This window comes from Chanodichthys erythropterus, chromosome 2, assembly GCF_024489055.1.
Source record: "Chanodichthys erythropterus isolate Z2021 chromosome 2, ASM2448905v1, whole genome shotgun sequence".
NCBI classification, from domain to species: domain Eukaryota; kingdom Metazoa; phylum Chordata; class Actinopteri; order Cypriniformes; family Xenocyprididae; genus Chanodichthys; species Chanodichthys erythropterus.
The window spans coordinates 40,369,362-40,396,523 of record NC_090222.1 but is presented as its reverse complement, the minus strand read 5'-3'; the positions used below and the strand labels follow the sequence as shown (position 1 = coordinate 40,396,523).

Sequence of the window (27,162 nt, the reverse complement as noted above, 5' to 3'; positions counted from 1 at the left end):
GTGCCGAGGGGAAGCGCGAGAGGTGAAGTGGGAAGAGAAAAACTGCATTTTTCATGGTCAAAGGAAAGGTAGTTCTCTCAGAAAACATACAAATAAAGATAATTTTAGATGTTTAATTGCTATTTTAAGCATTTGGATCACAATACGAGGGCTTAATGAACTCATTTTTTTGTTAAAACCTCAAATTTGACTATTTTTAGCTCGCATTCCGACTCGTTTTGCCAATGTATGCTTGGAACAATGTATGTTTTGCATTTGGATATACATTTAGACATTATTAAAGTGATAGTTTGCCAAAACAAATGACATTTTTTTCATGACTTAACTCACCTGCAAGTGGTTCCAAACCTGTATGAGTTTCTTCTGTTGAACACAAAAGAAGATCTTTGGAAGAATGTTGGTAATCAAACAGTTGGCATTGACTTCAATAGGAGGAATAAAAAATACTATGGAAGTCAATGGCTATCGTGAACTGATTGATTACCAACATTCTTCAAAATATCTTCTTTTGTGAGGTTTGGAACAACTTGAGGTTGAGTAAATGATGACAACATTTTCATTTTTAGGTGAATTATCCCTTTAAAGACTACTTTTTGTCAACGTTGAGATTGTTTTTTTGTTTTTTGTTAATTTAAGTTCATTTGAAGCGTCACTTTTTGCAGAATTGTCTTGATCAGTCACATGAAAGTAATCAGAACACTGTGACTGCGGCTATATTGCAAAATATATGAAGAAATCATACACCTGGAATGACAGTGCACCAATGCTGCACCAAAAAATATGATAGTTTTGTGTAAGAAACAGTCAATTCACACTTGATATAAACAAAACAACACACACAAATGTATCAAATATCATTTATTTCTTTTTTATAAAAGCATTTTTAATATCTTAAAAAATTTGAACTTTCATTGTATTGTTTGTAATGCTGTAAAATAGGAATCCAAGGATGAAGCAAAGAATCTGAGATAAAATGAATCCTCATGTGTGCTAAATACACATACAAACACGAGGCCGAGTGAAAGATGTGTTTCCTACAGAACAGGCAGGAATGTCAGTACTGTGACCATCAGAAAAACTCCAGTGTTAGACAAAGAAAAGTAAATCAAGCGATTGATCAGTGCTGAAGAGGAAGAGGAGATTGTGCGGCTGAAGGCTAACAAAATAACGCAAGAAGTGTCTTGAGAAAAGGCACGTTCGTTTTCAGACGACAAAAAGAAACACGTGACTGAATCATATTCTAAAAATACCGTAATCTTATTTGGAGAACTTTTTGCCACAGTTTCCACCCAATTCATGCACACAATTCTACATTAATGTGGCAACCGTAAACAACCAACACTTCTAAATAATGCGTTTTTCCTCATCTTAAATGATTTGAGACTCATTCTGTTCTGCATTTTCACATTTCCATGTTTCAACGCTCTCATGTGTAAATAAAGCAGTCCTATCAGGCAATCGCCATGCAAATATACAGTTGATGTCAGAATCCATTAATTATTAGCCCCTTTGAGCAAAAAAGGCTGTGGAAATAAATAAGCATTGTTTATTCTTTTGATCTTCCTTTTAAAAAATGCACAAAAATCAAACCTTTCATTAAAGTAAACAAACATTGAAAATGAGAGAAAATCACATCATAAAATAAATGTTTTTCTCTTGCACAGCAAAATGCTCAGTTAAATCAACTCTGCTTGGAGTACATATGGTGAAGCAGAGTTAAAGTTAAGGAGATAATTAAACAATTAATTAGGTGATGATTGTGCATTAGTGATGAACACCTGCTGTTAACAAGCAGAACCACTGACGAAAAGAGAAACAAGAACTACATCTGACTTTAACACTATTTAGAGAGGGACCATATGTAATCTATGCAGAGTTGATTTGATTTTACTGTGAATACACGGCCACAATTATTGGCACACCTAGAAATTCTTATGAGTAAAATATCTCTGAAGTATATTCCCATTTGCATTTTTTATGAATATTTTTTGTAATATTTTGTGAATTTTTTGAATGAAAGATCAAAGGGATAAACAATACAAATTTATTTTCCACAGCCTGCTTTGCTCATATTTACCTAATAATTCTGACCTCAAGCAAAATCATCACCAGTTCACACATTTCTATCACATTTCTCAGCCCTATAGTTTAACATTCAACTGTTGTCTTTAACAGGGTAAATGTTCTTGCAAATGTACTGTATATGGTATGTTTTTTGTAATTAGTCAGGGTAGACGCCATATTTAATTTTAGTTCGTTCAGCCCTGTCTTTAGGTGCAATGTCACGTCATTTTTTGCAAAGATGTATTTTTATTGACTCTCTCACAGCCTCGTTTTTATTCACAAAGCATTAAATATGTCATCCACCCTGACTGAAGACCATGATTTTTGGACAAAAGTACTCTGCTGGGATAACCAGAACAATTCATCCAATCTGAGAAGAACATGAGCAATAATGAGTTAATAGTTCTTTCTTAACAGAAAATCAATGGAAGACGTTCTCTAAACTCGAACTGAAGCTCTGAATGGATAAAGTTCTCTCCTAATCAAGCATTTTCAGGTGTTTCAATGATTTTTTCTTCCATCTACATTGAGATTAAATTCAAAACTAGTGTTAAATATCTCGAGTCATTGAGTGTGTGATTCCAGAAATACACACTAGCCACGTAAACACTGAAACAACACTGGGTGTCTCATGACTGACGACAAAAGAAATGGATTGGAACATGTTTGGGGTTTTGAAGAACGCAAACAATGTGCTAACATTCACAAATTTGACCGTAAACTGATCTCCATGTTTGTTATTAGACAAGCAGTCAGTCTCCAAAAAAAGTGATGTCACTGCATTAATAACTAGTTGCTAGTCAGATTGATTTGTAAAAGCGGTTGTCTGCACTTTTCAGATGCAAAATGCATGTCACTTCCAAATAAACAAATTCAGAAGATTCAGCAGTCAGAAGTGGAGTGACATCCGAATTAGATGCAGTGTGAACATGGCTGCTGACATGGCATTACACTAGTAAGACTCATAAGAAAACCTGACAGAGTTGTTTGTGGCATTGGATTTAACACCATGTCCTAACCAGATGCGACGTGATAAAAGGCATCTTTTCCATGTTAATCAGAGATTTTGTCCTAACCAGCCTCAATTTGTAGCGATTCTATTTTAGAATCGATTTCTATTTCGGTGACGTCACGCTGGAACAACAACAACATGCAATCTGACAATGATAATCTCAGGTACAGATTATGTATGTGCTGTATTTAATGTTAAATTAAATTAATTTGAGTTTGAATATCATTTTGTGTATTCTATGACAAAGATTATTTCAGTCACTTAGTTTCTTTAAGTGTTTAAAACGTGTAATATTTATGAATTTGATTATGTGCTTATCCATTTGGGTGCAAGTGCGGTGCGCTTGCAGAGAGACTCCGCCCACACTCTCTTCCGATTGGCTGTGATTTTTGATTAATTTAGTTGCGAGTACAGTGCGTTTGCAGAGAGACTCCGCCCACACACTCTTCTGATTGGCTGTGATTTTTAATTTATTTAGTTGCGAGTGAAACATGCTTGGAGAGAGACTCCACCCACACTCTCTTCCGATTGGCTGTGATTTTTGATTAATTTAGTTGCGAGTACAGTGCGTTTGCAGAGAGACTCCGCCCACACACTCTTCCGATTGGCTGTGATTTTTAATTTATTTAGTTGCGAATGCAGTGCGCTTGCAGAGAGACTCCGCCCACACTCTCTTCCGATTGGCTGTGATTTTTGATTAATTTAGTTGCGAGTACAGTGCGTTTGCAGAGAGACTCCGCCCACACACTCTTCTGATTGGCTGTGATTTTTAATTTATTTAGTTGCGAGTGAAACATGCTTGGAGAGAGACTCCACCCACACTCTCTTCCGATTGGCTGTGATTTTTGATTAATTTAGTTGCGAGTACAGTGCGTTTGCAGAGAGACTCCGCCCACACACTCTTCCGATTGGCTGTGATTTTTAATTTATTTAGTTGCGAATGCAGTGCGCTTGCAGAGAGACTCCGCCCACACTCTCTTCCGATTGGCTGTGATTTTTGATTAATTTAGTTGCGAGTACAGTGCGTTTGCAGAGAGACTCCGCCCACACTCTTCTGATTGGCTGTGATTTTTGATTAATTTAGATGCGATTGCAGTGCGCTTGCAGAGAGACTCCGCCCACACACTCTTCCGATTGGCTGTGATTTTTAATTTATTTAGTTGCGAATGCAGTGCGCTTGCAGAGAGACTCCGCCCACACTCTCTTCCGATTGGCTGTGATTTTTGATTTATTTAGTTGCGAGTGCAGTGCGTTTGCAGAGAGACTCCGCCCACACACTCTTCCGATTGGCTGTGATTTTTAATTTATTTAGTTGCGAGTGCAGTGCGTTTGCAGAGAGACTCCGCCCACACACTCTTCCGATTGGCTGTGATTTTTAATTTATTTAGTTGTGAGTGAAACATGCTTGCAGAGAGACTCCACCCACAAGCTCTTCTGATTGGCTGTGATTTATGATTTATTTAGTTGCGAGTGCAGTGCGCATGCAGAAAGACTCCGCCCACACGCTCTTCCGATTGGCTGTGATTTTTAATTTATTTAGTTGCGAATGCAGTGCGCTTGCAGAAAGACTCCGCCCACACTCTCTTCCGATTGGCTGTGATTTATGATTTATTTAGTTGCGAGTGCAGTGCGTTTGCAGAAATACTCCGCCCACACACTCTTCCGATTAGCTGTGATTTTTAATTTATTTAGTTGCGAATGCAGTGCGCTTGCAGAGAGACTCCGCCCACACTCTCTTCTGATTGGCTGTGATTTTAATGGATTTTGTTGCGTCTCGCAGTCGTGTTTAGTGAGAACAAACAAATTGCTTGCCGCTGGAATCTTATCGCATCGCGTCTGCTTAGGACACAGTGTAAATCTTCAAAAACAATGGTACAATTATGTCAGTTTGACAAAATAAACAAAAAGGCTTGTATAGAAAGAAAGAAAAAAACAAAAACTTTGAACCAATTTGTGGAACACCTAAACTGAATCCAAATATAAGCAGCATGAACAAGGTGTTTATGCATTCATACAAAACCCCTTTGGACTCCCAGATTGTCCATCTGAAAGTTCAGGCACTGTGACGTTGTGCGCGGTGTTTCGCGCGCTCGACTTCTCCACGGGACGTCATCCTGCATTTTCAAGAGGGGTGTAACGCTTGCCGGAGTAGGTGAACTGAATAAATATACAGGCGACCTCAGCAAAACCCACGTCTAACGTGGATCCAGAGTTTAAACCGATGTGCAATAGTCCTTATTCTGAGTGCATGTGGATCTGTGTGTGTGTGGCATTGGCGAGGTTGCCATGGTCACCGCTGTCATTGGCAAAGCATTACAAGAGGGGGTGTGGAAGACAGAAAGCTTTGTGTCTTTGTGTTGCGCTAAACTCATCTAGCCAGATATTTGTAGTTAGTGACGGTCTCTGACAGACGGATCTTCTTCAAACACAAAACCGCTTCCCCCCGTCTCAATGCGCTCCCTCCCTGAGGGTCTCCGTCCCCCCGTTTATCCCTGTTGATCCAGTTTAACAGGGTTCTCAGGGGTTTTCGGATGCCGTTTCCCATCCCGTTCACAGGGAAGGTGTTTCTCGGCTTTGTCAGAGTCTCTCGATGTCTCTGTACTTCTTGCGCAGTATCGATACCTGGTCCTTGAACAGAACGGGGTCCAGTCTCATCTGCGAATGGACCAGGGGCATCGTGCCAAACCAGCTGGCAAATTTGTTCATGCACGTCTGCCGCTGGGCAAAGTGGTCAGGGTCTGCCCAGCGAGACGCCCGGGACGTCTGCGGAGGAGAGAGGGTCAATGTAAACATTTCAGAAACGTGTTACTAGCACTCTGATTATACTCATTTCATTCATTCTGTACCTGTCCCATCATCGTCTCCTTGTACTGTTTCTTTTGAGTGACCTTGATAGGCGGCATCTTAGTGACAGCAGACACCAGGAAGTTCATGAGGATGTCTTCACAGTTTGAGAGCTGATCAACCATAGTCTTTAAGCTGCCGGGCAGGTAGTGTGTGTACAAGTAGTTATAATACCTGGATTAAGAAAAGATGATGCATTAAACATATCTAAAACGTAAGTTACTAAAATAAGGCTTAATTTTCTTAATGCCTTCCACTGCAGTTATAACAACAGTGAGATATGGTTCACTGACCTGTGGTAGAAAGCAGCTCCGGTCAGCACCATGGAGTAGTCATTGGTCCACTTGGAGGTGTAGCCCCAACGCTCCTTGTTAGAGTCCCAGAAATGGCTCCGTGCAGGATATCCCACAATCCTCTCTGGGAAACTTTGCCAAACAGTAAAGGCAAAATCCACCTGTGGGAATGAGTACACAATAAGCACATGGTGAACATGCAAACCCAAACACTTTAATCACAATATAAGTGCACTGTCTTTGTCTATCTAAAGTCTTTGTTGTAGCCCCCTGACTCACCTCTGTGGTGGAGAGCACAGTGTCTTCATCCAGACTCAAGACTGCATCTGTTCTCATGGTGTCATAGGGCAGGAATCGGCTGCTCATCACCTAAACATAGTCACACGCGTGAAACCTCCAGAAAATGCTCAATGTCTCTGACTTTCGTAGGATAAACTTCATTTGATATGATGAGAATATAAAGAGGGAGATTCACCTTGCTCTCGCCCTCTATTACGATGACCGGAACAGAGGTGGCGGGCCAGCGGTGCTTCGCGGGGAGAGGCTTGTCGCAGTTCCACAAGACAATGATCTGATACAAGGTCATCAGAGGTCATTAAGTACATTCTACTATTAAGTACACTACTGTTCAAAAGTTTGGATCATGTGGGATCAAAGATCTTCATTTGTGTTCTGAAGATGAATGAAAGTCTTACAGGATTAGAATGACGTGAGGGTAATTAATGACAGAATTTTCATTTTGGGGTGAACTAAACCTTTAATAAATAATATAATAGTATATAAATAACACTGACCTGGGCACAGTACTGTGATTTGGCCACAGCCACTAGCAGCTTGAAAACCGGTTGAGACTGAGATACGAGAGGCGTGACTGCGTGAATGACGGCGGTGAATTTCTGATGTGGTTTAATACCTGTGGAGAAAAGATCAATATATTTCATCTAGACAATTCATATATAAACACTGACTCTATAGCGTAGATATGTAAGATTTTAGTTAAAAAAACTTTCTCTTAACTCTTAAGTTATTGTTCATTGACTGTTATTAATATGGCATTCATGAGTTTATCTCCCCCACAAAAGTAAACATTGAGCCTACCAGGCACCATCTGTCAATCATTTTCCATTATAGTGAGAGTTTGGGGCGTGGCTACTGTAGCAGGCAGAGAGTTTGGGGCGTGGCTACTGTAGCAGGCAGAGAGTTTGGGGCGTGGCTACTGTAGCAGGCAGAGTTTGGGGCGTGGCTACTGTAGCAGGCGGAGAGTTTGGGGCGTGGCTACTGTAGCAGGCAGAGTTTGGGGCGTGGCTACTGTAGCAGGCAGAGAGTTTGGGGCGTGGCTACTGTAGCAGGCAGAGAGTTTGGGGCGTGGCTACTGTAGCAGGCGGAGAGTTTGGGGCGTGGCTACTGTAGCAGGCGGAGAGTTTGGGGCGTGGCTATTGTAGCAGGCAGAGAGTTTGGGGCGTGGCTACTGTAGCAGGCAGAGTTTGGGGCGTGGCTACTGTAGCAGGCAGAGTTTGGGGCGTGGCTACTGTAGCAGGCAGAGAGTTTGGGGCGTGGCTACTGTAGCAGGCAGAGAGTTTGGGGCGTGGCTACTGTAGCAGGCAGAGTTTGGGGCGTGGCTACTGTAGCAGGCAGAGTTTGGGGCATGGCTACTGTAGCAGGCGGAGAGTTTGGGTGTGGCTACTGTAGCAGGCGGAGAGTTTGGGGCGTGGCTACTGTAGCAGGCAGAGTTTGGGGCGTGGCTACTGTAGCAGGCAGAGTTTGGGGCGTGGCTACTGTAGCAGGCGGAGAGTTTGGGGCGTGGCTACTGTAGCAGGCAGAGTTTGGGGCGTGGCTACTGTAGCAGGCGGAGAGTTTGGGCGTGGCTACTGTAGCAGGCAGAGTTTGGGGCGTGGCTACTGTAGCAGGCGGAGAGTTTGGGGCGTGGCTACTGTAGCAGGCGGAGAGTTTGGGGCGTGGCTACTGTAGCAGGCGGAGAGTTTGGGGCGTGGCTACTGTAGCAGGCAGAGTTTGGGGCGTGGCTACTGTAGCAGGCGGAGAGTTTGGGGCGTGGCTACTGTAGCAGGCAGAGTTTGGGGCGTGGCTACTGTAGCAGGCGGAGAGTTTGGGCGTGGCTACTGTAGCAGGCGGAGAGTTTGGGGCGTGGCAACTGAAGCAGCACGAGTTTGGGGCGTGGCTACTGTAGCAGGCGGAGAGTTTGGGCGTGGCTACTGTAGCAGGCGGAGAGTTTGGGGCGTGGCTACTGTAGCAGGCAGAGTTTGGGGCGTGGCTACTGTAGCAGGCGGAGAGTTTGGGGCGTGGCTACTGTAGCAGGCGGAGAGTTTGGGGCGTGGCTACTGTAGCAGGCGGAGAGTTTGGGGCGTGGCTACTGTAGCAGGCGGAGAGTTTGGGGCGTGGCTACTGTAGCAGGCGGAGAGTTTGGGGCGTGGCTATTGTAGCAGGCAGAGAGTTTGGGGCGTGGCTACTGTAGCAGGCGGAGAGTTTGGGGCGTGGCTACTGTAGCAGGCGGAGAGTTTGGGGCGTGGCTACTGTAGCAGGCGGAGAGTTTGGGGCGTGGCTACTGTAGCAGGCGGAGAGTTTGGGGCGTGGCTACTGTAGCAGGCGGAGAGTTTGGGGCGTGGCTACTGTAGCAGGCGGAGAGTTTGGGGCGTGGCTACTGTAACAGGCAGAGTTTGGGGCGTGGCTACTGTAGCAGGCAGAGTTTGGGGCGTGGCTACTGTAGCAGGTGGAGAGTTTGGGGCGTGGCTACTGTAGCAGGCAGAGAGTTTGGGGCGTGGCTACTGTAGCAGGCGGAGAGTTTGGGGCGTGGCTACTGTAGCAGGCAGAGAGTTTGGGGCGTGGCTACTGTAGCAGGCAGAGAGTTTGGGGCGTGGCTACTGTAGCAGGTGGAGAGTTTGGGGCGTGGCTACTGTAGCAGGTGGAGAGTTTGGGGCGTGGCTACTGTAGCAGGCAGAGAGTACATACTCCATATAAATGAAGTTATGGCTGTGGTCGTGGAACAGAGGTCACTTACCGAGTTCGGCGTAGAAGAAGGGGAAGTCGCCCAGATAGGAGGAGTATTGTGGCAGGGTGAAGAGCCCTCCCGGCAGCCGGTTCCACATCAGTGTACTGCGGCTGTTGTGCTGCAATACACGGTCCTGGATGATCTGAAAGAGGACGTCCAGAAAGAATTTGGAAACTTAACATGGTTAACATGGAAAAGATGCCTTTTATTGTGTGTCACAGCATTGCGTCATGTCTGCTCAGGATAATACTCAATTGAAAAACATTGACAAGACTCAAATTTCATGAGCGTTTAAAGAGCCTAACTTTCATAAACATGAGGCCAGCTGGACTGAAGCCATGTTTATTCGGACACATATTGATGCTCTGTATCAAAGATCCACCCTTCAAGACCTGACCCGGGTGTCCTCTTACACACCAACAGCAATCCAGCACATCTCAGAGCTTAAACACTTCCTCCAAGGAGAAGTGTGTGAAACTAGAGCCTGAGACCGGCCAGATGGAGCTCCGTTTTCATTCAGGAATAGCTCCCGACATGCAATTCATTCTATTTGGAGGGTAAAAAAATGAGTGCCAAAAACGAGAAATTATGTTTTTTTTTTTTTTAATTTGAAAGAAAATTAAACCTATTTTTGTGGACTATTAATATTTTTTTTCCCACATTGTGACATTATGTGTATGTGTGTGTGTGGGGTGTGGCATAATTCTCATTATCGCATTTATGAATGATTTAAATGGTAAAATATTTTTACATAATGAGCATTTGTTGTACTTATGCTAATTTTACTAAATAAATCATTGTGCTTGGATGAATCTCATTATAGCATTATCATTAAATCATTTAAAATGAAACTCATAATTACATCTGATTCTGGATTCATTACAGTAATGAGAACTGTGGAGTGAAAATGTGCTCAATAATCACAATGCAAAAATCTTAATGGTCTTAAAATGAGCTTCATTTTCTGCAAAATATAATTTCCCATTTTTTCCCTGTTTGTTTTTGGGGTAAATTATGACCCAGACAAGTTTGTGTGGGATTCATCCGACCGGTTGTTGAATGCAGTGAGATGTCTGTTACCTCCAATGTAGTGAGCACAATTTTCTCCACAGAAGAGAAGTACGCTTCCCACAAGAACTGCGTCTGCTGGCGGAGAGACAGGATGCGATCTTGATGGATGGAGCGAACCGTCGATGGGATCTGTGAGGGGAAGGGAGCAGTGTGATTATATATTGTCTACTTGACAGGCCTTTCCAATCGAAGGCACCAGTTAAAATAACTGAAGATGTTCCCTGTGGACAAACTGGGCTTTTTCAGAAAGTAAAGGAATTGTCAAAAGTAAATTAAAGGAACAGTTTTCTCCAAAAAGTGAAAAGACTTCTTATTCACTCTCATTTCAGGCTAGCGCTTGGGTAGATAGATAGATAGATAGATAGATAGATAGATAGATAGATAGATAGATAGATAGATAGATAGATAGATAGATAGATAGATAGATAGATAGATAGAGAGATAGAGAGATAGAGAGATAGAGATAGATAGATAGATAGATAGATAGAGAGATAGAGAGATAGAGAGATAGATAGATAGAGCGATAGATAGCATGATAGCATGATAGATAGATAGAGCGATAGATAGATAGAGCGATAGATAGATAGATAGATAGATAGATAGATAGATAGATAGAACGATAGATAGAACGATAGATAGAACGATAGATAGAACGATAGATAGATAGAACGATAGATAGATAGATAGATAGATAGATAGATAGATAGATAGATAGATAGATAGATAGATAGATAGATAGATAGATAGATAGATAGATAGATAGAGCGATAGATAGCATGATAGATAGATAGATAGATAGATATAGATAGATAGATAGATAGATAGATAGATAGAACGATAGATAGATAGATAGATAGAACGATAGATAGATAGATAGAACGATAGATAGAACAATAGATAGATAGATAGATAGATAGATAGATAGATAGATAGATAGATAGATAGATAGATAGATAGATAGATAGATAGATAGATAGATAGATAGATAGAGCGATAGATAGCATGATAGATAGATAGATAGATAGATAGATAGATAGATAGATAGATAGATAGAGAGATAGAGATAGATAGATAGATAGATAGATAGATAGATAGATAGATAGATAGATAGATAGATAGATAGATAGATAGATAGATAGATAGATAGATAGATAGATAGATAGATAGATAGGTGTTTCAGGTGTGTGTTTGTTTAAATCTCTCTTCACTGTAAACACAAACAGCTCTTGATGATTTCACAGGTCGATTAGTTCAGCTCCACAGGGCCACGAGAGCGCATTAATGCAGGAATGTGCTGCTGACCCTGACAGATTCTGTCACTCTCTCGCCGCGGAGAGGCGTTCTGCTGCAGGCCGTTACCCGGCGAGGCCAAGAGGTCCCATTTCAATTACAAAGAAACATGCTCCTGCTCTCAGCGCGGGCGTCTCTGGAGGTCTGCAGACCGTCGCTGACAGTAGCTTGTGCCCGGCAAATTAGCATGTGACATTAGAACGATTTCATTCATGCATGATTCATTTATAGGAAAGTCTTGAGAACACATTAAAACACTCACTGCAACTCACAAACCTTGAATACTATGTGAATCTCGCATGTAGGCAGCAGGAATGATTGGCCAAACTGGAGAAGACAATACTAGACTGCATTTCAGTTCAGATGTTCACCACATTTTGGAAAAGAGCTGTTGTTTGAGACACCAGGAGCAAGCAGGAGGATAAACACTAGAGGGACAGAATGCATGAGCTGCGCCGTTCTAGTGCTGATCTATTACAGCAGCCGTACCTGTAGAAGAAGCCTCTCGTCCCCGATGACAGCCGCCGCGCGCCAATCGATGATCTCCGAGAAGGGAAGCTCCCAGCCGTTACTGAGCATGACGGGTACACAAGCGGCCTACACACACACACACACACACACACACACACACACACACACACACACACACACACACACACACACACACACACACACACACACACACACACACACACACAGGCAAGTTAAAACAGGCTGAAGAAAAATAAAACAAGCGTCATGAAATTTTTATTAGCGTCTTCAAGTGGAAAGTCTGAGAGCAGGAGAAGCTCTGACTGAGACAGCCTGAAGAATCGGGCTTTATCAGATCAGTTGTGTTTCTGTTCCAGACTGAGAAATCTGGCAGCGACTGAGAGAAACACAAAGCGTGACTCTGCCTGTCTGAACTGAGGCTCATGGGTCATAACAATGAAGAAGAGATAATCATCACGGATACTGATACAAGAAGGGCTGGGCGACAGTGAAAAAATCCTAAAAATAAATGTTGAACCTTCATACCCCTACATAACCCTCGCAGAATCTGCAAAAATGATAACAAAATAACGATTGCACGTTATTTTTTTATTTAGTACTGTCCTGAATAAAGTATTTCACATTACAGATGTTTACAAAAATCCGCAAGACAAAAACAATAGCTGAATTTATTAAAATAACCCCATTCATAAGTATGTGAAGCATTGATTCTCAATACTGTGTGTGGTTACCTGATGATCCACGACTGTTTGTGTGTTTTGTGATGGCTGTTCATGAGTCTCTTGTTTGTCCTGAGCAGTTAAACTGAGCTCTGTTCTTCAGAAAAATCCTCCAGCTCCTGCAGATTCATCAGTTTTCAAGCATATTTGAACCCTTTCCAGCAGCGACTGAATGATTTTGAGATTCATCTTTTCACACTGAGGACAACTGAGGGACTCAAACTCAACTATTAAAAAAGGTTCAAACATTCACTGATGCTCCAAAAGGAAACACGATGCATTAAGAGCCGGGGGGTGAAAACTTTTGAACAGGATGAAGATGTCACAATTTTTCTTATTTTGTTTAAATATCATTGTGTTTCATTTAGTACTGCCCTTCGGAAGCAACAGAAGATACTTGCATGTTTCCCAGAAGACAAATTAAGTACAACCTTGATATTTGAATTCAAAAGTTTTCACCCCCTGACTCTTAATGCATCATGTTTCCTTCTGGAGCATCAGTGAATGTTTGAACCTTTTTTAATAGTTGAGTTTGAGTCCCTCAGTTGTCCTCAGTGTGGAAAGATGAATCTCAAAATCATTCAGTCACTGCTGGAAAGGGTTCAAATATGCAAAAATGCTTGAAAACTGATGAATCTGGAGGATTTTTCTGAAGAACAGAGCTCAGTTTAACTGCTCAGGACAAACAAGAGACTCATGAACAACCATCACAAAACACAAGAACAGTCGTGGATCATCAGGTGACCACACACAGTATTGAGAATCAATGGTTCACATACTTATGAATGGGGTTATTTTAATAAATTCAGCTATTTTTTTGTCTTATGCATTATATGTAAACATCTTACTCAAGACAGTACTAAACAAAAAATAACATGAATTTTGTATGATTTTGCTAAAATTTTGTACATTTTCAGAGATTCTGCAAGTAGTTCACATTTTTTCTTGCAACTATATATATATATATTACCATACTTATTTAACTTTAACTTCAACCAATCTATTGTTGCCAAGTAGATTTAAAATATGTAATGTACACAGTGAAATATAGGATAAATTAAAATATTAAAAAAATATTATTTTAATTTGCAATTTGGACATATAATTTAACTAAAATAATTTGAATATAAGAAAAACGAGACAAGTTTAAATACTAAAATTACTAACACTACATATACAATGAAAATATAAAAATAAATTAATAAAAACTACATTTAAAATATATAAATAATGCTAAACCCACCAAGTCCAAAAAATATTTAAATCATATTTTAGCAAGTGTGGACGTGCTACCATAGTAAAAGGTTTTTTGACAATGCTATTTCCACTTTTTATCTCTGACATCCATAACGTATAACATAGTAATGTTTTTGGACGTGTATCATAGTACATAAATATGGTAATAATTCAGTACTATGGTATATATTCAGAGTATTATCTGATGCTGCACCTCAACAGGCAATAAGACAAAATCTATCATTTCTAAGCATAACTGTGTGTGTGTTTGCACAGGCCTGTTGTCCCTAATCTGTAAAGCTGCTCCCACCCTCTGACCTCCCCTCATCTCTAATATCATCCTGCTGTTATGGACTAATCCCTGCAGTGTTATTAACCAGCCCTTCAATCTGCTGAAATACATACAGACCAATACAGAGAGCTAAAGCCGCAGTCTCAGACAGACACAAGCGCACATATGCATCATAAAAGCCCAGAAAAACCTCAGCTAGTCAATCCAGAACACCCACACAATTCAAAACACAATATATAATGGGCTGTTAAGCCTCATGTCTGCACAGCATCAGACAACCTGAAAGAGCACAGCCACAATCCCACACAACATGAGCATCACAGAATACTGCGGGTCATGGCTAAAGGTGGATTTGTTGATCTGACTTTGTATCTGAGTGTGTGTGTGTGTGTGTGTGTGTGTGTGAGTGTTTCTGGGCTGGAAACGCAGAACATGCGACTGCTAAGTGTCTTCCGATGGCTATTAGCAATAGGAAGCGAGTGTAAATATACCTGCAGAGCCTCCAGGAAACGGAAAGAGCCCAGGCGGCGTCCTCTAGGCACGAGACAAAACGTGGAGTTATGCAGCATTTCTTTATAGTCGTACCTGGTGAGGAAAAGAAGGAAGCATATATTAAGAACCAGGGTCAGAAAACATCCTGGTTCAAGAAAACAGGAGGTGCACATCCTATTTGTATGGAAAATCAGTTAGTGCTCATCACATCTGACACAGAGGCCTGAAAACATTCACACGTGCACTGTAAAAAACAACCGAGAAATGTGAAATGTTCTGTTAGACCAACGGAAATGAGTCGAACACAGATGAACTGCTGAAATGTGAAGGATTGGGAGATTTCCAGCATGTATTGCAGCATGAATAAATTATGCGTTTATAGGATTTTTGTTCACCGTTGAGGTCTGTGTGTCAAGTGTCTATGTACAAGCTTCTGAAACTGAAAATAAATCCCAGATATAAATAAATCCCTTGATGAATTTATTGGCTGAATGAGGCATTTTGCAATTTAGTGAACAAACAAATTGATATTTGACCAAAACAAAGTTAAGAGAATCTAAAAATCTGAATACATCAGATTTAAGTTTTCACAACATTTCCTTTTTAACAGCATGAAACCATCGATCAGTGATGTTCTCACAGATCTAAAGGTCAAACGACTACAACAAGCCAAAATAACAAAACCACCAACTAGAACTCCATAGTAACACCTTGAAAATAACCATTATACATATAGCACTGCAAACAATGCTCAGCTAAAAACTACTCAAGTTGGGCTGAAAATGGACAAACCAGCGAATGTGTTGTTTTAACCCAGCGGTTGGATTGTTTTAACCCAGCGATTGGGCTGTTTTGTTTTAACCCTGCGATTGGGCTGTTTTAACCCAGCGAGTTTGGGCTGTTTTAACCCAGCAGTTGGATTGTTTTAATCCAGCGAGTTTGGGCTGTTTTAACCCAGCGGTTGGATTGTTTTAATCCAGCGATTGGGCTGTTTTAACCCAGCGGTTGGATTGTTTTAACCCCGCGATTGGGCTGTTTTAACCCCGCGATTGGGCTGTTTTAACCCAGCGAGTTTGGGCTGTTTTAACCCAGCAGTTGGATTGTTTTAATCCAGCGATTGGGCTGTTTTAACCCAGCGGTTGGATTGTTTTAATCCAGCGATTGGGCTGTTTTAACCCAGCGGTTGGATTGTTTTAACCCCGCGATTGGGCTGTTTTAACCCCGCGATTGGGCTGTTTTAACCCAGCAGTTGGATTGTTTTAATCCAGCGATTGGGCTGTTTTAATCCAGCGATTGGGCTGTTTTAACCCAGCGGTTGGATTGTTTTAACCCCGCGATTGGGCTGTTTTAACCCAGCAGTTGGATTGTTTTAACCCAGCGATTGGATTGTTTTAACCCCGCGATTGGGCTGTTTTAACCCCGCGATTGGGCTGTTTTAACCCCGCGATTGGGCTGTTTTAACCCCGCGATTGGGCTGTTTTAACCCAGCGATTGGGCTGTTTTAACCCAGCGGTTGGATTGTTTTAACCCCGCGATTGGGCTGTTTTAACCCCGCGATTGGGCTGTTTTAACCCAGCGGTTGGATTGTTTTAACCCAGCGATTGGGCTGTTTTAACCCAGCGGTTGGATTGTTTTAACCCAGCGATTGGGCTGTTTTAACCCAGCAGTTGGGCTGTTTTAACCCAGCGGTTGGATTGTTTTAACCCAGCGATTGGGCTGTTTTAACCCAGCGGTTGGATTGTTTTAACCCCGCGATTGGGCTGTTTTAACCCAGCAGTTGGGCTGTTTTAACCCAGCGAGTTTGGGCTGTTTTAACCCAGCGGTTGGATTGTTTTAACCCAGCGATTGGGCTGTTTTAACCCAGCGGTTGGATTGTTTTAACCCAGCGGTTGGATTGTTTTAACCCAGCGATTGGGCTGTTTTAACCCAGCGGTTGGATTGTTTTAACCCAGCGATTGGGCTGTTTTAACCCAGCGGTTGGATTGTTTTAACCCAGCGATTGGGCTGTTTTAACCCAGCAGTTGGGCTGTTTTAACCCAGCGAGTTTGGGCTGTTTTAACCCAGCGGTTGGATTGTTTTAACCCAGCGATTGGGCTGTTTTGTTTTAACCCTGCGATTGGGCTGTTTTAACCCAGCGAGTTTGGGCTGTTTTAACCCAGCAGTTGGATTGTTTTAATCCAGCGATTGGGCTGTTTTAACCCAGCGATTGGGCTGTTTTAACCCAGCGGTTGGATTGTTTTAATCCAGCGATTGGGCTGTTTTAACCCAGCGGTTGGATTGTTTTAATCCAGCGATTGGGCTGTTTTAACCCAGCGGTTGGATTGTTTTAATCCAGCGATTGGGCTGTTTTAACCCAGCGGTTGGATTGTTTTAACCCCGCGATTGGGCTGTTTTAACCCCGCGATTGGGCTGTTTTAACCCAGCGGTTGGATTGTTTTAATCCAGCGATTGGGCTGTTTTAACCCAGCGGTTGGATTGTTTTAACCCCGCGATTGGGCTGTTTTAACCCCGCGATTGGGCTGTTTTAACCCAGCAGTTGGATTGTTTTAATCCAGCGATTGGGCTGTTTTAACCCAGCGGTTGGATTGTTTTAACCCCGCGATTGGGCTGTTTTAACCCAGCAGTTGGATTGTTTTAACCCAGCGATTGGATTGTTTTAACCCCGCGATTGGGCTGTTTTAACCCCGCGATTGGGCTGTTTTAACCCCGCGATTGGGCTGTTTTAACCCCGCGATTGGGCTGTTTTAACCCAGCGATTGGGCTGTTTTAACCCAGCGGTTGGATTGTTTTAACCCCGCGATTGGGCTGTTTTAACCCCGCGATTGGGCTGTTTTAACCCAGCGGTTGGATTGTTTTAACCCAGCGATTGGGCTGTTTTAACCCAGCGGTTGGATTGTTTTAACCCAGCGATTGGGCTGTTTTAACCCAGCAGTTGGGCTGTTTTAACCCAGCGGTTGGATTGTTTTAACCCAGCGATTGGGCTGTTTTAACCCAGCGGTTGGATTGTTTTAACCCCGCGATTGGGCTGTTTTAACCCAGCAGTTGGGCTGTTTTAACCCAGCGAGTTTGGGCTGTTTTAACCCAGCGGTTGGATTGTTTTAACCCAGCGATTGGGCTGTTTTAACCCAGCGGTTGGATTGTTTTAACCCAGCGGTTGGATTGTTTTAACCCAGCGATTGGGCTGTTTTAACCCAGCGGTTGGATTGTTTTAACCCAGCGATTGGGCTGTTTTAACCCAGCGGTTGGATTGTTTTAACCCAGCGATTGGGCTGTTTTAACCCAGCAGTTGGGCTGTTTTAACCCAGCGAGTTTGGGCTGTTTTAACCCAGCGGTTGGATTGTTTTAACCCAGCGATTGGGCTGTTTTAACCCAGCGGTTGGATTGTTTTAACCCAGCGGTTGGATTGTTTTGACCCTGTGATTGGGCTGTTTTAACCCAGCGATTGGGCTGTTTTGTTTTAACCAGCGGTTGGGCTGTTTTAACCCAGCGGTTGGATTGTTTTAACCCAGCGGTTGGATTGTTTTGACCCTGTGATTGGGCTGTTTTAACCCAGCGGTTGGATTGTTTTAACCCAGCGGTTGGATTGTTTTGACCCTGTGATTGGGCTGTTTTAACCCAGCGATTGGGCTGTTTTGTTTTAACCAGCGGTTGGGCTGTTTTAACCCAGCGGTTGGATTGTTTTAACCCAGCGGTTGGATTGTTTTGACCCTGTGATTGGGCTGTTTTAACCCAGCGGTTGGATTGTTTTGACCCTGTGATTGGGCTGTTTTAACCCTGTGATTGGGCTGTTTTAACCCAGCGATTGGGCTGTTTTGTTTTAACCCCGCGGTTGGGCTGTTTTAACCCAGCGGTTGGATTGTTTTGACAGCAAAATAACAAATAGTTTGAAATGTTTCCACTTAAATCGTACACATAGTATTTAACAGAACAAACAGCAGTAAATGTGCTGAACAACTTCTAACAAATTGCATTTTTATTGCAGCCAAGATGTTTGTAGCTAGATGCATTTATCATACCAGTTTGCTTATAAAACTATAAATAGGTTATCTTGCGGTGATGGCATTTAAAAAGGGTTACAGACATTTAGCTTCATAATATGAAGTGTGCGCAGACAGTCAGGAGAGAGCCCTTAGAAATCCCGTTCACGCTCTTGACCTCTCGACCTCTGCTTTGTACGTTCATCTTGCATGATGGTGGGATAAAAGCTTCAGCAAATGCTCGGAGCAGCGTTTCAGTCGGCACTCGGATTAAGGGGCTGTTTGGAATTCCTAACGTGACATTCCTCCTCTTTTGCCTGCCCTCCCTTCTCTCTTACACATTCTCCACGTCGCTCCCACGTTCTCCGCTCCTTCTGCTCCTTTTCTCCAATGCGTAATCAGTGATGCTGTGCATTCCAATGCTCGGCCCCTGAGGTCTTCCTTCACCTCTGCTCTTCAGCGCGGATGAGCGAACAGGCCTGCGCACAGCCAGACAGAAACTGCATCGGGTTTGAGACGAACATTAAAGTCTGAGGTTGAGAGCCAGCAGGTGTTGTAGGATGACCTCGGCTGACCTTGTGGCTCAGTTGGTAACCTGATATGGGGTGTCTGAAAATAGGACAGCGATGCACTCAAAAGACTTCATAATTCATCAGAAGCACAGGGCTTATCCTATCAGGTCATGGGCGCTTTCATTGTGTGCAGAATAATATTTTTAATATGACTCTGAAACGACTTTTTTTCCAATCACAATCATTTTCATGTGGTTGCGATGTCCTTAGAGTCAACATGCAAAAGCAAAGAAATCTATAGAGTGGGACTTGATTTTATTGATCACAAATTTCTTGGATCTGGAAAAGTGAGAACAGAATGGAGTCTGCACAGAAGTGTTAGTTTCCTTAACGAAATCTACGTAAAATGTTTGTCGACTACCTTTTTGAGGCAATGACACCAACATCATTGAACGATAACTGTGAATATATAAACATGGAATATCATTGATGAAAAAAGACGACTAAAATGTCATTTAAAAATAACAAAATCTTTGTTTTTGTCAAATTAAAAGAGATGACAAAATGTTACAGACTGTTTTTAACAAGACTTTACAAGCTTTCATGCTTGCAATTGCCAGATGTCAAGAGTTAAATCCCCAATCAGAGCTTTTCTATTAAAAGGAGGCATTTTCTGCCTGGTGTTTTTCTTAATATTTGCAATCTGGCAACCGCACGCATTCTCTCTACACTGCAGAAGAAGAGCTGATGATCTGAAAACGCTGACAAACAAGTAAGATGGAGTTCAGCGATCTCCATTAATATTCTTCAGAATATTTACTCACAGAGCCACATTAAGATCTCCATATCTCTGGGATTGAACCATCGAGGGCCTTTAAAATGCAGATACCAAAAAGACAGTTTGTTAAGAACCAGAATCTTAAAGGATATTAAGATATCTTTAACGCTTCTTGAGTTACAGACATGCAAACTTGAGGCGAAAAACACAAGAAGTGCTTTTTCCCCATTTTTGAACTGTGACTGTTGGCATATAATGAAACAAAGATTGCTAAAGTCAATAGATTTTATTAATAAATCTACCGATCTCTGTGTAGAAATAAAATAATGATGCTGCCATCTTCTTAAAGTCATTTTTACACCGCTCTAATTTGGCTCCAAATCTCAGGTGAAAATGTGCATTACTAGTGCAATAGTGCATTACTCAATAAATATACATCTGTGACATTTAATATTTAGTCTTTCTACGGAAAAAATATGAACAAAATCAAAAATTTGAGCTGGGGAAGTTTTCCGAAATTTGGTTGATTTGACAGGGCATGATCCATCAGCGACTTCACTCAAACAGAAGCAGCCAGTCGAGCGTAGTGAAACGTCTTCTCAAAAAATACTCGGGTCGGGCCGAGGAAGTTCACTGCACGCAGGAAGTGATGGAGTGGCTGTGGGAAAGAACATTCTGTTGGAATAAACACATCCATAATTTAAGCAGCTCAATGAGAAGTCGTTCCACGCTCATGAACACACGCAACATATTACACTCTTAAAAAGAAAGCTTCTTTATTTGCATCTTCATGAAGAAGAACTTTTATGCTTTTTCAGCAGTGTGTGTCTCCCAAAAGAAAGAAGTGATTCTGAACTACCTGAAACTAGTTGTCAGTATTTCCAGTTTCACTTCCTGCACTAATTTGCATAATGCCAACCTATGGTCTTCATGGTCTGAAGAGCGTCTGCTTTAAGACTGGAAGAGTTTGGTTAGTTTTGTTCATGTCGAGACGCTGTTTTCTGCGGCCAAAGCAAATCCACTTTGATGAGACTGATACGGTAAAACCGACGCCATTACCGTTCAAATCACTGTGTATCAAGCGCTGAAATTCAGATATGGAAATGGGCGTTTTGTTTCCGACACGCACTGTAAGCAGTCAAATAATGGGCTGTCTGACCAATCAGAGCAGAGCAGCTCTCAGAAAGGCGGGATTTAGAGAAACCGAATCTTTGAACGAACCATTTCAGACACTATGAGAAAGGAGCTTATGCTGCAGTGGATGATATGAGAAAACTAAATGTTTTTGATTTTGGATGCATGAAAACTATTGTAAGAGACTCCAAAACAACATAAGGAACCTTTAAAATAGCACAATATGGGCACTTTAACATTTAAAAAAATGGCATTGGGTTATTTACTTTTTCTGCTCTCTATATATATATTGTGATATGAAGAAATACAGGAATGTAATACAGGAATGCGTGATGTTGACATTGAAGGCGTGTCTGTAAACTGCCGTCATGGGTCGGCGGACTGAGCTCACCCAATGCAAAGCTCCTCTATCAAGATGACAAGTGTGGCATAAGAGGCATAGGAAAACAGGAACTAGAAGTTCCAAAAAACATTTTTTTCTTTTGTTATGTTTATATTTGGCACTGTTGCCATAGCAGCAGGTTGGCATGGGTGGCATTTGTGCCTTAAATCAGATTAGAGGAAATGAGAGCTGCTGGTTTCACCAACGCTGCCAACCGGCTTGTAATGACTGTGTAATCAGAACAAGATTAAACCCATACTTAACGTCCCGTCCAGACACACACAACTTCATGAACGTGTTACAACTGTTTTAACATCCTCCAGATCAACAGAAGAACAGCCTGTGAAGACACTGATCCAGATGAAAAGAGTCTCTTGTGGATGACTGTACATTCCCGGCTGCCATCTGCGAGGCGGCATGACAACATATGCTCTTATGATACTGATTTATGATGCTGCATTCTGTCTTATTAAAGTCTATCCACATTATATAATAAAGTGACTCTTCTCCTCATGTGTGGCTTAAACCCCACTGATACAAACAGAAAAACACAGTGTATTTGGAATATTATCACTTTAACAAATGCTGGGTTAAAAACAACCCAAGTTGGGTTAAAAATGGACAATGTTTTATTTAACTCATCTACTGTTTAAACATGACCATATTGCTTGCTTAAAATGAACCCAAAGTATTTTGGAATTTGGAAATTAGCATTTATTTATGTTTAATAAATGAACATTTATTAAATGGCTTAGTAATAAATGTTCACCTTTTGATTATTATTGTTGCCTCGAGTAATTATGTGTCTGATTTTTAATTTCCAACCTATTTTGGGTTTATTTTAAGCGAGACATATAGTAGTTTTTAATCAATAGTTGGGTTAAATAAAACTGCCCAGCACATTGGGCAAACATTAAACCCAATCGCTGGGCCCAAACAACCCAACCGAGTCGCTGGGTCCAAACAACCCAACCGAATCGCTGGGTCCAAACAACCCAACCGAATCACTGGGTCCAAACAACCCGATTGAATTGCTGGGTCAAAACAACCCAATACATGGGTCCAAACAATCCAACCCAATCGCTGGGTCCAAACAACCCAATCGAATCGCTGGGTTCAAACAACCCAACCCAACCGCTGTGTCCAAACAACCCAATCACTGGGTCCAAACAACCCAACCGCTGAGTTCAAACAACCCAATCACTGGGTCCAAACAACCCAATTGAATCGCTGGGCCCAAACAACCCAATAACTGGGTCCAAACAACCCAATCTCAATCGCTGGATCAAAACAACCCAATCGCTGGGTCCAAACAACCCAACCGCTAGGTTTGCCCATTTTCAACCCAAGTTGGGTTGTTTTTAACCTAGCATTTTTTAGTGTGTAATATTATTTTTTATATGTTAAAAAAGTATTAAAACATATACCATGGTTTATGGCATTGCAATCATTCATTCATTGTCATTTTATCATTAATCAAAAGTGACAGTAATGTACGGAGCCCCACACATGACATGTGGACATAAATACATTGTACTAATTAATTCCCTCGTTTTGATTTAACTTAAACAAGGGAATGAATTATTATATTGTGCCTATGGCCCCTGCCAACTACACAATTTCACTTTAGCTTGTTACACAAAAGATGACATTTGACAACAATGCAAATTAATGTGCAATGCTTGCATCTGCTGTCTGCACAATCAAGAAAATAAGACATTAATGGCTCAGGCACAACCGGTTTGCCCATGTCCATTTATCCCGTAATCCTCCTCTGCTGACAGAGGGAAAATGCCATTTTCAGAAGAGCTTCTGCAAAACACAGAGGAGTCATGCTAGTGCATGGAACCAATTTAAAGATACATGCCATATAATGAACATAATTATATTGCAAATATGATTAAAATATTTTATATATATATAATATTGCAAATATTATATTGTGAACTATCAAACTTAAACTTTTAGGGAAAATCTTTTTTCATGATCATTTGTTTATAGCCTAATGTTACTTATTTTTACTTCTGCTGATTGCATTTAGGCTTCAAAACATGTAAGAATCATTCTTTTGTTGGTCACTGGGGTTACTTTCTGCTGGTTTTTATCAAGGTATCATGCAGGGTGATGCTAACTTCTGGATTGGCCTACAAAAAAAGTAATAACTGCAGCTCTCTGCAGAAAACAACCATCTGGACAGTTAAACGCTCTATATAAACCCAACAAAGGGAATTAGCAGCTTCCAAATGATCTCACTTTCAAACAAAGCACATTCTGTAAGAAACTAGGACACATTGTCACAAGTTCTTCTGTCTCTCCAGACTCAGGAAAACTTCCCCACAGTCGTAACTTTCATTCGAGGGTTAAAGGCTGAAGGCTAAAGGCTACTGGAAAGTTTATCCACACTACCGTGGCAGATGGTCCAAATAGATGTCTGGCCTCAAGGGCAAATCCAGCTGATTAATTATCCACTGCAGACTGTGTCATTAATCATAACGACTGGAGTTAATATCATCCTGCGCTGTCCTGTAATTACACTGGGAATTCACACTTGGGTCTCAGGAAACATGGGATTTATTCCCCGAGCTGCCATCATCAAAACAACCCTCTTACTCTACAAATCAACAATCCAGGTGTCTTTATTAGGAGGAAACAGCAGTATTAAACTCGTTCCCCCCGGAGTCTTCAGAAAGTGCCACTTTATATTTTTTGATGCATGCTACTAAGGGCTGCATGATATATCAAAATAAAATCTATATTGCGATTTGGCTTAGTGCGATTGTGGATAAATATATATATGTGTGCAAGTGAAGCGTGACATTTATATTACTGATTGAATGATTCAATGACTCACTCATAAAGACTTCACTTGTTTCATTACTGGGTGAATCAATGTTTTTGAACGAATCTCTTGAATGAATGATTCAATGACTCACTCATAAAGACTTCACTTGTTTCATTACTGGGTGAATCAATGTTTTTGAACGAATCTCTTGAATGAATGATTCAATGACTCACTCATAAAGACTTCACTTGTTTCATTACTGGGTGAATCAATGTTTTTGAACGAATCTCTTGAATGAATGATTCAATGACTCAATCGTAAAGTCTTCACTTGTTTCATTACTGGGTGAATCAATGTTTTTGAACGAATCTCTTGAATGAATGATTCAATGACTCACTCATAAAGACTTCACTTGTTTCATTACTGGATGAATCAGCATTTTTGAACAAATCTCTTGAATGAATGATTCAATGACTCAATCGTAAAGACTTCACTTGTTTCATTACTGGATGAATCAGCATTTTTGAACAAATCTCTTGAATGAATGATTCAATGACTCACTCGTAAAGACTTCACTTGTTTCATTACTGGATGAATCAGCATTTTTGAACAAATCTCTTGAGTAAATGATTCAATGACAAATACCTGTTTTTAAGTGTCACTTGTTGCCACCTACTGGTGTAACGATGTAATTGATACAATCTTTATTTGAACCATCAAGTTACTTTCAAAAGGTGATTTACTCTATTATGATCGCTATCATAGACATCAGTTTATATCCAAACTATAAGCTTTTATCCCAGTACTTCTGTGATAATATGAATCATTGGAAGAGAAATAATGATACTGTCCGGCCCTACATGAAACAATGGTGCGCTCCAGCACTCAGACCAGAGGGTGAAAAACAGCACGGTCCTGTCTCTGAGATTTCCTGTCCTTATTATAAGCGGGAAAGGAAGGGCCCGGGGATCAGTGACCCTTGCAGCGCGAGAAAGAGGTTGAACGCAGTCACTGAGACGCTCTAATGATCTCACTAGCTCTGCCGGACGACCGCTGAGGTTCGACACCGGTGCCGGTTAACCAGCTAGTCTCCATTAGGAGCGTGTCTCTGTGCGCACGCACACGACTGAAGTGTCTCTTCCTGAAACAGGTGCGCGTTTGTTTGTGGCTGGACTGGAGAGTTCAGTGTCGTGGCTCATGTTGACCCTGGCCATCTGCTCGGCCCCTAGATGCTGATCCTGTCTGTATCATCTGCCGGCGTGATCTTTCGCTCAACATGTTGTTAATGTGAAACCAGTGCAAGCACAGTCTACGGTTTAATGGAACACATTTAATGAGAAAAAATTTAATTGTAGGACAAATAAGGATACAAACTGCATTGTGGACTACAAATATCTGAGAGATACTGTGATGGTCCAACTCTGCTTTTGAATATGCCCTATCTGTCACTTATTGCTGAAAACAGGATATTCTCACTGTTTAAAGAGTTTAGACATACACTGAGATTCACAAGTTTCCTCCTTAGTGAGTTAGTCATTCAGAAACGGTTATGACGTCAAAACCATGTGCTTATTAACATATGACTGCCCATATTCAAATATCGACCCCTACTGAGTTATAAATTAAGACTACTGGATGAATCAGCATTATTGAACAAATCTCCTGAATTAATGATTCAATGACTCACTCATAAAGACTTCACTTGTTTCATTACTGGGTGAATCAGAGTTTCTGAACAAATCTCTAGAGTGAATGATTCAATGACTCATTCATAAAGACTTCACTTGTTTTATTACTGGGTGAATCAGAGTTTCTGAACAAATCTCTAGAGTGAATGATTCAATGACTCACTCATAAAGACTTGTTTTATTACTGGGTGAATCAGAGTTTCTGAACAAATCTCTAGAGTGAATGATTCAATGACTCATTCATAAAGACTTTACCTGTTTTATTACTGGGTGAATCAGAGTTTCTGAACAAATCTCTAGAGTGAATGATTCAATGACTCACTCATAAAGACTTGTTTTATTACTGGGTGAATCAGAGTTTCTGAACAAATCTCTAGAGTGAATGATTCAATGACTCACTCATAAAGATTTGTTTTATTACTGGGTGAATCAGAGTTTCTGAACAAATCTCTAGAGTGAATGATTCAATGACTCATTCATAAAGACTTTACCTGTTTTATTACTGGGTGAATCAGAGTTTCTGAACAAATCTCTAGAGTGAATGATTCAATGACTCACTCATAAAGACTTGTTTTATTACTGGGTGAATCAGAGTTTCTGAACAAATCTCTAGAGTGAATGATTCAATGACTCACTCATAAAGATTTGTTTTATTACTGGGTGAATCAGAGTTTCTGAACAAATCTCTAGAGTGAATGATTCAATGACTCACTCATAAAGACTTGTTTTATTACTGGGTGAATCAGAGTTTCTGACCAAATCTCTAGAGTGAATGATTCAATGACTCATTCATAAAGACTTTACCTGTTTTATTACTGGGTGAATCAGAGTTTCTGAACAAATCTCTAGAGTGAATGATTCAATGACTCACTCATAAAGACTTGTTTTATTACTGGGTGAATCAGAGTTTCTGAACAAATCTTTAGAGTGAATGATTCAATGACAAACATGTTTTTAACGGTCACTTGTTTACATAATTAGAAAATGTAAATAAATAAAATAAAATAAATTAAAATAAATAAATAACAGATTTAAAAAAAACAAATAAAATAAATAAAAATACAAATAAAAGTATAAACAAACAAACAAATATAAATAAA

At 41.1% G+C, this 27,162-nt stretch overlaps 1 protein-coding gene across 1 annotated transcript in view; it reads right to left on the bottom strand.

Moving 5' to 3' along the window:
- Window positions 1-854: 854 nt before the first annotated feature.
- ext1a (exostosin glycosyltransferase 1a) overlaps window positions 855-27,162 on the bottom strand; it is a 64,895-nt gene continuing 38,587 nt past the window's right edge. The window contains exons 2-11 of the mRNA XM_067412403.1: window positions 14,809-14,902; window positions 12,068-12,175; window positions 10,298-10,417; window positions 9,227-9,359; window positions 7,008-7,126; window positions 6,689-6,784; window positions 6,493-6,582; window positions 6,214-6,374; window positions 5,923-6,094; window positions 855-5,839 (exon numbers count right to left, since the gene is read on the bottom strand). Of these exons, the coding sequence (XP_067268504.1) occupies window positions 5,654-5,839; window positions 5,923-6,094; window positions 6,214-6,374; window positions 6,493-6,582; window positions 6,689-6,784; window positions 7,008-7,126; window positions 9,227-9,359; window positions 10,298-10,417; window positions 12,068-12,175; window positions 14,809-14,902 (1,279 nt within the window). The 3' untranslated portion in view covers window positions 855-5,653. The remainder of the gene's footprint in view (window positions 5,840-5,922; window positions 6,095-6,213; window positions 6,375-6,492; window positions 6,583-6,688; window positions 6,785-7,007; window positions 7,127-9,226; window positions 9,360-10,297; window positions 10,418-12,067; window positions 12,176-14,808; window positions 14,903-27,162) is intronic.